The sequence below is a fragment of the Akebia trifoliata genome, chromosome 12, assembly GCF_017979445.1.
Source record: "Akebia trifoliata isolate Shusen 1 chromosome 12, ASM1797944v1, whole genome shotgun sequence".
Lineage (NCBI taxonomy): Eukaryota > Viridiplantae > Streptophyta > Magnoliopsida > Ranunculales > Lardizabalaceae > Akebia > Akebia trifoliata.
This window is the reverse complement of record NC_141386.1, coordinates 7,733,338-7,745,976: the sequence shown is the minus strand read 5'-3', so window position 1 is coordinate 7,745,976 and position 12,639 is coordinate 7,733,338. Positions and strand designations below refer to the sequence as shown.

Here is a 12,639-nt window from a genome sequence, read left to right as displayed (position 1 = left end):
GAAGGTTGTGATGAAGGATATTCTAGAATATATATTGATATTTAGAATATATCAATTAGAATATTCTAGAATATTTATATTAGGTAGTTTTCATATATCTTGATTGATGTAATGCCTATAAATACCCTATTGGGACTTTTGTAATATTCATCCAAGAATTATTAATAAAATTCAGTATTTCTACATTGCTCAATGTTGCAATGGTTACATTATAACTATCATTTCTCTATAAAACATATTTTTTATCAACATGGATCATGAAAGATTTTCAAGATCAGAAAGCTGCTAAGATTTAAAATTTCTACGGATTTTCATAACTCAATAGTTAATTATGAAATTTGATCTTATAACATTGCAGCAGCCTCAAAACAAACTCCCATCATGATTCCACGATTACATCTATTTAAACACTCATACAGAATTTAAAACTATTACCCTTTCTACATGTAATGCAAATTGACTAGATGCCAAAATTGCACATATTTAGCCAATAGATTTCACCAACATTCCTAATGCAGAAGCTAACATCATAAGACAGCTGAAGATGTGGATTCCTTATAGTGTTAGGAGACCCTAACGACATTAAGTTCCAGTTGTGTCACAGCCGCATTGATTGCATCGATCACCTCCATCTTCCCTTGGCTCACTGCTTCATCCATTGGTGTCCGCTCATAGCTAACCAACACCCAACATCACAAGCATTAAAGATTAAACAAAGAGCATCTTTAATACACTAATAATGGCTTCAGAATTTGTTGTCAGGGTGGAAAATACATACCAACTTAGAATGGTTACATTCACTCCTGCCAGAATCAAATTCTTAACCACCTGAGAGAACATCTATCACTAAATTTGCATGAGGGATCAAATTGACAACCACAAGAAGAGAAGCAGGACTATCACCTCGATATGCCCATTGAGGCAAGCCCAATGAAGAGGTGTATTTTTCTCCACATTAGAAGCATTTAGATCCTGCATCACAGAATGAACTCTCAAACGCAGGTTCTCTAAAATGATTTGAGAAATTTTGGAGGACTTGAAAATTGTATATAAAGTATTAGAAAAACTATGTCATGTTCCAGGCACAGATATTACTTTGGACTTTAAGAACCAAAACTCAGACAAATCTCTCATCAGCCAATATAATAATTCATCAAAAAGATGTAAAACATAATTCATTTAGGAAAAATAAAAATTTCAAAGGACAATGGAAGCCAAAGAATTTTTTACTCAAAAACAGAAAGGATATGGAACCAATACAAGGTGTAAAAGACAAGCACACTTTAAATTGAAGTAGTCGATATGGATAAGGGTAAGAAAATATGTTGTATTCAGGTAACATTGATACCAACAGTGAGGCACCCAATAATAGAAGTAAAGAGAAATCCTCACCACTCCATTTTCCTTTGTAAAATTCTTCTCATTACTTTGGCTACCATTATACAATAGCCATTATCTCATATGGTAATATTGTAGCACTTCCCTATTTTGGATAAACAAGCGAGCCAAAGGTAGGTTGTAGTCTGTTGGTTAAGTTTCGCAAGATGTTACCTTACACTCAAGCAGTTCTTGTCTTTGACTAAGTGTTGATTGTCACCTTCTACCACTTGGAAGCAGAAGCATGCTATACACAAGGGGCCACAAACCCATGATGTACCACAGTGACACAAGCACCTCATTCATTCTAAACCCATCATCACCCTTGAAATTAAGGAGCTTTTCCAAGAAATACATGTCCCTAGACTGGAGAAAGTTCCAAAGTTAACATATATAAAACAAAACAAGAAAAAAGTGAAACAAAGAGCAATTTGAGATTATATTGTGGGAATGATCAATAGTTCAGCTCTAGTAGGCAGCATATACAATCTACACATAGCATTCCATAAAACTCTCACTTGTAACGCAGAGGGAATCATTCACCAATTGATGGTCTTGGACGATAGCACAGTGGTTGACATATTGCAATGCAACTTTGAGGTCCTCAGTTCAAGAATGGTTTTAAAACTCGTTTTCACGTCTCATCTCGTCCATGAATGAGACTGAATCATCTTGGACGAGTTTTCCGATACGTTTAAGCCACCTCGTTCAACAATGAGAAAAATGAACCACAATTTTAAATCTCTTCCGACACGTTTGACTTGTCTATCCTCGTTGGTGGACGATACCGAGATGCATCGGAAAAATCATCTCGGTCTCGGGCGAGATTTTAAAACCATGGGTTCAAGTCCAGCTTACTAATAAAAATAAAAAAAATAAAAAAATCACCACTTGATGGCTGCAAATCATGATTTTAGAAAAAAAAAAAAAAAAAAAAAAAGCTAAATATTTCCCACTTCTAGTATCTTTCAACATTTACTATTTTAAAAAATTATTGAAAGTCAGGAGGAACAAAAAGAATAAAAACAGAAAGTAAATTAGTCAAACCAAATAAAACAATGCCAATTCCACAAAAATGCTTGTGAATGAACTGGACTGTTTTTTTTTTTTTTTTTTTTGTAGTTTTTCATCAGACATGAAGCAATGTTCGAATTTCTACTTAGCAATGAGACACACAACAAGATGATTAAAGAAGAAATTAAACTAATCAACCAACAACACCACAACAATTAAACCAACAAACAGATAGAGAAAGTATATATTTCATCCAAATTTTTAAAGCAAAGGGGCGTACCGGAGTTTGGTTGGGTGTGAGCATAAAAACATAGTACATTAGTACAGCCCACAAGCCAAAGAGAATAATTGAAGTTGTCCAGTCTCCTCCATCCCCACCAGTTCCATTATCAAGCTTATTGTTCGTAAGTTGTGCAGCATTTAGCAGTGTACCATCCAAGAATTCAATAAAGTATGTTATAATGATGAACACAAAACCAGACTCCACTAGGCTGTAACTGCTAACCATACCTGCAGTAGAGATGCAATACCAATAGTTAAACAAATCTTCAAACCAGCCAACTGTTGAAGTATGAGTCAAGGCTTTGAAAGGTGACAATTTTCCATGGAACTTGGAGGATATGGTTGCAAAATGTTACACCTATTTCTTAGCTACCCAACAAATTCAGAATTTTCACAAACAAAATTTAACTTCCACAATGCTGTCAACTCTGGCATGATGAGTCTCCTTCTGGTATGTTGTTTGGTAATTTAATTTGTACATCAATTTAGTTTAAATTTTCGTTGCATAATTAACAGATATTTTAGAGAAATTTACAAAGTGAATCAAACAACTGATACAATGTGGCGCCCCGCCGAACACTAACACAAATCCCCATGTCAGATCTCAAGGTACTAGGTAGCACCTCGAAATTTCGGCATGGTCTCCTCTGTTTATGTTAGCAATCCAAGGCGTTTAATCAGTACCTGATAAACGGCATACAATCCTGCATACAGATATAAAATATAATACTAGCAGAAGCCTATATAAGTCTAATAACGTACGAAAGATCAGAGTGCGGAAGAATAACCAGGATATAGGATTATACAAAATTTCTCACTCTAACAGAAATCCTAACACTCAGAACAACATGTATAATACTCTCGGATAAATCGACACCACTAGGGGTAATAACCCCAATACTCACCAAGTGACGAACTCTGGCTGTCTATCTGACCCACCAGATGATTCTCACTCGTGCTCTATATCTGCCTCGCCAAACTTCGGATCTGAAACTAAAAAAATAGAGAAAGAAAGGGTGAGTAACAATGGTTACCCAGTAGGGAAACAAACAATTTTTGCCAATAACCCTTCCTAACATGAACGAATAAGCACACTGAATCATTTTAAAATAGTCAGAGTTTTACAGAAGAAATTACGATTAACTGGTACATATAGCCAGGGATGAACAACTAAACATTTTAAAACTCACATTACATCGATCAGCAGTACTCACTATAACATTATCTTTTTATACAGATCTAATTGATCAAAGGGAAATAATAAACATGGATTTCATTTTATATATCAAAATAAACAACAGATACATAATACACAATGGTGGAATATTGGAATTAGAGAGTTGGGATTCACGACTGGATCGCTCCCAGTCAGGACATGATGTTACAATTCTTCTCTGGCTTTTAGTTCCTGATTTTGTGGCCGGTCGCTGCACTTACCACGTTTGGTTGACTATTTATCCGGCTCAGGCTGGCCGTTTGACGTGACCGTAAGCAATGGTCTCTTTTCGATGTGTCAGAACGTTTGACTACTATAGATTGTTAGTGATCACTGACCAATCATCTTCGTCTATGCCTATCAGGCGTGCATATGATTCCCAAATATACAAACCATTCGTATACGACCACCTTTACATTACAAATTCGCTGGTAAAGATAGAGAGGAATAAACCCGGATTCCAGTTGTGACTCCACTCTCATACGCGTCCCATACCACGTATGAGCTTGGTGGTCCCTACCGTACATCCCAGGATAGTACACCACTCCGGATGATATGACGCACTATCCCTTCAGGCATTCACAAACTCTTTAACAGTTCATAAAATAGCTACATATATATATTATTTTCATTTCAAAACAAAAGAGAAATTAACAATACAAGGTTGAGAATGGATATCTAGTTTCCTACCATGCAAGTGTGGCCACCCGGCCTAAAATAAATAACATAACGGAAACGTAAACAGCGCCTCGCGCTAACAGAAAGGAAATAAACATGCAACCAATACCCTGGATATCTGTTCACCAACCTAGACACAGCACAACAACGTAAAATGCAGACATCACCCCTCGGGTGTGACTCTGACATTTTACCGTTTCATACCTTTTTTCCCCTTTTCCAATTTTTACAATTTTCAATATCTTCAATAAAACATCCATTTTCTGATATTCATCAACTCAACATGAGTTAATTGAATAGTAAATCGTTTTTCTAACTATGAAATTCATTTCTATCAAAAATCTCGAAAAAAATACAAAACTTATATTAAAACAGGGTCTGAGCGGTACACAGGACCCAACTGGCAGAAATAACCCGATAAACTATCCTACCCACGTATAATTTGTTAAAAATACAATTAAACATATCAAACATGCAATTTCTGGCGTGAATTTTTAAATAACATAAGAATTCTATATTTTGGAAACTCACCACAAATTTTTAATAAAATCCTAAATGCAATTTTCACAATCTACGATTACTAATAGAAATTGAGAGTTCCTTACAATCACTAGGCGACGGAATTGAAGCACGTGCACGAAAATCAAGGCGAACGGCGCGGAAATCGAGACGGACCGAACTTCGAAGCGGCTGATTTTCGAAACCGGCCCGGTGGTTTTGAAGAACTCGATGTGCTCGTCTCTTCTCCCTTCTACGATGAAAGACGGTTTGACCCCGAAATTGATGAAAATCGAGGTTGAAGTTACGAAATCTCCGTATAAAAATACGGCTGATTTTTGACTATACGGGGTGAAAAAGGCGAGAAAACGAAAGGAACTTGAGTGGGTTATGTAGAGAATGAGGCTGCGGACGTTTCTCCCTTTCTGCGTCGGAAGACGGTTTGACCCGGAAACGGACGAAATCCGAGGTCAAAGTTTCAAAATTTCCGTATCCAAATACGGCTGATTTTTGACGATATCGGGTAAAATAGAAAGTGAAACAAAGAAAGGTTGGGTGGGTTTTGTAGAGAACGTAGCTGCGGACATTTCTCCCTTCTGCGTCGATCATCGACGGTGAGCCGTTTGTGAGAGATCTGAGATTGAAGATCGAAGAGAAAAAAAAATTCGTTTTTTTTTTATATGTCTCGGCCGTATGGACGCGTTGGGGAAGATGACATATAAAAAAAAATTAAAATTATTATTTAAATAAAATGTGGGACGAATTCGGTATTTTGTCAATTGTTTCGATCGATGATAACTTGATCATCCGGACTCCAAAACTGACGAATGAATACTCTATTTCGCCTAATTTTTCGTTCCGGATCTAATGGTGTAGTCAATTTCTACAAATTTTATCTCTAACAAAAATTTACATTTTTGACCTGAGGTGACCCCTAAACTTGATGTCGTTTTCGTTTTTGGCGATAATTCGACTTTCTGATCTCCAAAAATGACAAATAAATAGTCTATGTTGAATAATTTTTCGTTATGAACCCGATGGTATGATCAAATTTCAAAAATTATTCCTCTAACAAAAAGTCACTATTTTAGCCTGGTCCGACCCGGTAATCGAGGATTTTGTAACTTTTATATTCGGACTAGCATTTGAGCGTGCTTACAGGCTAAACTATGTTTTGCGATCATTTTGAATCTAATGGTGAGGTCAGATTCCATTAAAAATGATCAGAAACATCCTAAAGTTTTACCCCTAAATCCCACTTTCAAGATTTTCTTAAAATTTCACTATTTATTTTTTCCTCGAGATACGAATTAAAAATTTGGGGTGTTACATACAAACTCAAAAAAAAAATTAAAAATCGATGGTTCTCCACAAAGTTAGGCATTTAGAGAATTTTAAAATGGGGTTTCACATGGATAACAATTAAGGATTTAATTTAAACACTAGAACTACAATCTTCTCAACAAAGAGATGTTTATTTCAAATAATTCTTACTAAAATAGAATCAAAACCACTTCTACAAACTCAAAAAAAATCGCTCAATAGGTTGAACAAAAATAGAATCAAAACCATTTTCTACCTAGAAACCAGATATAATTTCAATGAAGTTCTTAATTTGAATCAATAATATAAGAAAAACCCACATTAGCATTCAAGAAAGTATTGAAAATTCAGAGAGTACCTGTCTTCGTCGAGAGGGAGTTGCAGCACACGTGAGCGAGAGTTGCAGCGAGAGAAGAGAGGAATTTTGCAGCGAAAGCCGTTCGTGAGAGGGCGAGGTAGTTGCAGCGACGAAAAGGGCGAGAGAGAATGAAAGAGTGAGAGAGAGAGAGTTTCAGTGAGAGAGAGGGTTTGACAGAACTTTTTGTTATTTCGTTCGATCGGGTTTAAACGAGAGAGAATGAGAGAGTAAGGGAGTGAAAAATGTTTGGCACCAAACTTGTAAATCACTTTTGATGAATGAAAGAGTGAAGAATCGTGGACCGTTAAATTTTTGTAAATCACTTTTGATGGGGTTAGAAGTTTTGGAATAGGCTGATTTTTGGTGAGGATGATCTCCTCATCATAGAGATCATCCTCACAAAAAATCAACTCACTCAAAAGCTTCTAACCCATATTTTGAAAAATGTTTGGCACCAAACTTGGCAAACTTTAGGGCAGTTGAACCGTCCCCTATATATATATATATATATCAGCCACTTAAATTATTAGAGATTGATTGTTTTTTCAGGTGAATTAACATTTCGTGAACTGAAAATGAGATATTTACGATTACGGCTACTTTTCATTTTAATTACCAAAACATGAACAATCACGTATTCGTTCAAAAAAATTCAGAATGAAGTGACTAATTCGCAGGTTCAAAGTGACAATTTCACAGGTTTAAAGTGAAATTGTCACAGCTGCGAAATAGTCACTTTAAAAACCTCTGAATTTGTTATCGTTCACGTTTTGGTAATTAAAATGAACAGTGAACCGGAATCGTAAATTCATCAAAACTTGATAACTTTTTCATAAATGTCTCTATTTTATATCAAAAAAAGAAAAAATGAATAACTTGACTCACCTATTTTCAAAGTATTGGGCAAATCACTTAGGATCGATGATGAGTTAGTGTGATGGGTGACTCGAATTGACTTTCTCAGTCTGTTGCCTCCAAAGTGCAAAGTACGCTTTATAAGTGCATTGCGCACTGGGGGTCTATCCAATGTGGGAGTAACTTTTCATGGAAAAAGTCATTCTCACATTTTTTTTACTCTAACATTTCAAATTTGATCACTTTCTTCCAAAATATTTGGGACAAGTAAATATAATTAAATTGACCAAGTTGGAGAAAAATGCAAGTTGAATGATCTACTTGATTATGTATTTCTTTATATTATTTGGTCTAAAAAACTGCCTTTAAAATGATGGCAACTCTTTGTGTAAAACGAATTTCTATATATTTTATCTCATCTAGGCCGTATGTCTGACGGAAAGCCTCAAACATTGTTTGTTAGGAACCAATTATAGCTACCTCTCATTGTGCATTTCTTAGTCCCTGACTCACACTGGATCTCATAGTTGTTAATGCTTATGATAAGCATTTATGGTGCTTTTAGGCTAGCAACACTGAGCAAAATGTTATGTACTTTGGCTGGTACATGTTGATTTTCAAAGTAGTCCCTGTAATGTCAAATGTACAATTGATCAACAACAATGAATATAAAAGTCTTCCCTTGGGAAGTAGACTATCTTAAAATCAAAACCCCTCAACTTGGCAATCCATTTTTTGTTGCAAAGGCTTGGCCACCCTTTGCTCTAACATGAATTTAATTCTACAAGGGTCAGTATAGATAGTAAAATATATGCCCCAACAAATAAGATTGCCACTTAGAAATAACATGTTGAATACCAAATCAAGATGGCCCCAATGTTCATGTCAAGAATTTTTGCACACAAGAATGTAATAAAAAAAGTTTAAAAAAAATAGGACACAACATAGCTTTAAATACCGAATTGAGGGGAACCAAGATCTAAATACTGAATTCATTGGTAAGCCCAAATGGCATTACCAAGAACTCATAGCTCTCTTCATGGGTTCTAATAGTTGTCTTTGGAATGTAGGGCCGTGTACAAGAACTTGATGGTAACCTGACTGCAAATCCAATTTAGAAAAAACAGTGGCTCCCCTCAATTTGTCAAACATCTCATCAATAACGGGAATAGGAAATTTATCTTTTACTGTGAGATATCTCGTTGAGAGCTCTATAATCAACACATAGATGAATTGAAAGGGAATCAACTTATCAGTGATTAGATGCCAAGAAAATAAAAAATTAGATGGAAATTAGACCACCTGCTATGTTCATGAGATAAACTTTTTTCCCAATTGTCATCATCTTCCATTTTTCCTTAATTTTTTTTGCCTAAGAGCCCATTTTCTAGATTATAAATTAGCCTAAAATGTTGCCTCTTTTGTGGAACAATAGATGATTAGATATAGTGATGCATATTATTATTGTGTATCTATTGTATAATATCATCGTATCATAGATAATATCATAAATCTACCTATAACACAAATAATATAACTTGTTCCTATTAGGGTTGGAGGAATGATCAAACATTCTTCTCCCCTTGAGTTTGTCTTCTTTAAACTCTTTGTTTTTGTTCTGCAAATCTAGAGTCTTGTCCGTAGTGCAGGTTGGCATGGTATCAGAGCAAGGTTAATCCGAAGTTTTAGATTCCAAGAAGACTTCGATTTTTTGTGAAGTGAAAAATTTTCTTGTGGAATTCTTAGGATATGTTTGGTAACACTTCTAAAGTTTGAAGTTTGAAGTCTAAAGTTTAGTTTCTATTTTCTGAAATCTAGAATCTGAAGTCTTGTTCTAGAAAAGTTGTTTGTTTATCATTTTTAAAAGTTTCTGGTTACAAACAAAATTTTAAAACATAATGGTCATTTTGAATATATTACCCTTTTGTAATTCTAATAAATTGTTAACTAAAAAACATAACATGTTATGCATAATGAAACTATCCATACATTTAATTTCGATTTTTATAACAAAAACACTACAAAAGAATTTCATTAGAACAAAGAGAAATACAAGTAGACATTATAGATGATAGAAATCTGAAACACTAGCAACATAAACAGATTCTAGTTTTAAAAAAAAGTATAAATTTAACAAACAAAATCAAAAGAAAAAGTGGATTGAGATGTGAACTACCTTATCAAAAGGAAAAGTGGAAAGACCTTGACAACACAATTGTAGAGGAAGAAGAGGTAGAAAAGTTAAGAATAAGAGTTTTAAGGTATGTATAAAGAAGGGATAAGTAATAAAAATCAATGTTTTGAGGAGAGTATTTTAGGAAAAAATAATAATTCAGAATTTAGACATTTCATCCAGCGTCCCCACATTGCTGAGCTAAACGTTCTGAATTTTAGTTCTTAAGGCTGAAATCTGAAATGAAACAAATGACAATAAAGCTTCTGAAGTCTAGATTTTAAAGGTAGACCACCTCCATTCGGACTTCAGAAGTGTTACCAAGCACACACTTAGATTCAGATCTGAATCAATTCACAAACATCACATTCAGATTCAAATTTGGACCATTTTATGGATAAAATTCAGATTTGAATCTGTTTTACAGAATTAAGATTCAGACACAGATTTGAATTGCTTTACAAGTACAAGGAGGGTTATGGCCTAAACTATTTTGGGGTTATTCAGTATTGTTTTCATCTATTTTTTAGGTTAAGGTGATTGTTTTTTTTTTATAAATAACTTAACGCTCTGGACTCCTTTTTCACAAACTTATAGTCTACTTTGGCTAATTTTTTTTATACGAATCCAATGGTATACTCAATTTTTTTTAAACAACTTACATAAAAAAATTCAATTTTAGATAAGTTGTTTGCACGCTTAACAAGGGGTATATTAATTTTTTTGTTTGAACTTTGATTCTAATATATTTATAATCTAAAATTAGTTTTTCTATATATTCTAAACTTATTCTCCCAAATCTTTCCATGATATCAATTTCAATATTAACTAAATATTTGGAGAACACATAATATTAATTAATTATCTCGAGATGCGTAATAAATGTTTAAGACATTACAACCTCTCCCATTTAAGGGGATTTCTTCCTCGAAATTAAAGCGAACATAAATCAAAGAATAAGTATGTATTTTATTCTTCAAATGGTCCTACAATTAATATTTATATCGAGTTTCACATATCTTATTCCCTATTACGCTTTTGCGATATTTCCACAACGCTTTTGTCTCATTAGAAATCTATAATCAAGATCTTATTTATCAACATATATTATGCATTGCACTTCTTATACACCAAACTCTAAATCATGGAACTACATTTACCACTCCTTAAATATCTTGTTTTAATTACAAAGTCAATCGGTGTGAGCCACAAATACATATATATATATATATATATATATATATATATATATATTAACTTTCAAATTACACATTTTCTATTTTCTACAAACTCTTTAACTTCAAGAAACTAAATCTTTTTCAATTAGACTTCCCAATTGATACAAATCTCTAATTCAATAATATTCAATCAAAATATCTCATCTAGCTTCTTAACCAATTACACAATTCTTCTATATGAAATGCTCAATATCAAAAATTTCAAATTTATGAATCATTGCATTTAGAATCTTGATTTTCCTTTATTTATTGAGTTCATACCTTATTTTGATGAGTCCAAAGATCTCCAAATGAACTAGGAACGAGTATAATTCTCTCATTTACAAATCAAATTTCACATCAAGATATAATCCATAAAGAAATGTTTTTGAAATCTTTAAACTGCTTATCATAATACAATAACAAACTTAAGATGATAAAGATGCCTACTGAATATAATTTTTTTTACTCCTAGAAAGATACTTTTGTTCCTTTATTTCCATATGTTTCAACAAATTATAATTTGGAATGTGAAATTAAAGTAAATTATTCCCCTAACTAGTTAATAACATTCATCTACAAACCACTTGTTTTATTTCTAAATTATCATATCCTTTCCTAATAAGGTTCTAATGAGGATCTCCAAATTTTAAATCATGTTTATCTCGATGAAAAATAACACACTGTTTATCTCATATCTAATTATCAAGAAAATCCTTGTACTTTTTTAGAGTTTGTCATCATATTTATTTCAATATGATTGTTATACCAGATTATTGATTATCTTGGATATGACCTTTTCCATACAAAAAATTAAACTCAACATCAATTAATATTCTTCAATGCATCATAATAATCTAATATACCTAATTAGACATTTTCCTCACCATGCTTAGGAAATCAAATATCTTTTTTACTAAAATGATAAAATCATTCATTATACAAAGTATAAAAGATACTTTTTCATTATATCTATCCTTCATTTGATCCATTGAAATTATTATCACTTCAGAAGTCCTAATAATACTCTCATTAATATTATCACACTAATAACTTATATGATCTTAAATTCACTGCAAACGACACATTTATCATGTACATGTTCACCATAGTATATTTTTACTTCTTTTGACATATCCTTAATATTGTATATCAAAAGTATAATTAATGTCCTTTGCCATTACGAATCTCTACTAACATATATTCTTATAATTCTTATATGTCGAAATAAATATTTAATCTTAATATCTTCGTTGCCTTTTACTTTTAATTGATATGTTGACTAATTATCCTTGACTACATAAATATATTGATCTCATAATTATTGTTATACTGCATCCTCTTTATGTACTTCAAATCAATGATCAGGACTCTTTATAAATTTCAAAATCTTCAGTTCTTTTGAGTTTATCAAATCTAATGTATTTTGTGACAGTTGTTAGATTTACTTTCAAACTCATTGTCATTTCTACCTTAGACTAAATCCACAAATTTCATTATCTTTAACATCACATAGTTATGTCTTCACCTCAAAGATCAATATTTTACCAATAAGTCTTCCTATTCTTTTGAAATCCACTTCAAATGTCTCCGCATCAAGATAATACATCCAAACCTTAAGTGCATAGGTAATAGATATTACTCCAAA

At 33.0% G+C, this 12,639-nt stretch overlaps 1 protein-coding gene across 1 annotated transcript in view; it reads right to left on the bottom strand.

Annotated features, from left to right (window-relative positions):
* Nucleotides 1–288: 288 nt before the first annotated feature.
* Nucleotides 289–12,639, bottom strand: part of LOC147388835 (uncharacterized) — a 43,739-nt gene continuing 31,388 nt past the window's right edge. The window contains exons 3-6 of the mRNA XM_086419651.1: nucleotides 2,672–2,901; nucleotides 904–972; nucleotides 779–828; nucleotides 289–675 (exon numbers count right to left, since the gene is read on the bottom strand). Of these exons, the coding sequence (XP_086275777.1) occupies nucleotides 564–675; nucleotides 779–828; nucleotides 904–972; nucleotides 2,672–2,901 (461 nt within the window). The 3' untranslated portion in view covers nucleotides 289–563. The remainder of the gene's footprint in view (nucleotides 676–778; nucleotides 829–903; nucleotides 973–2,671; nucleotides 2,902–12,639) is intronic.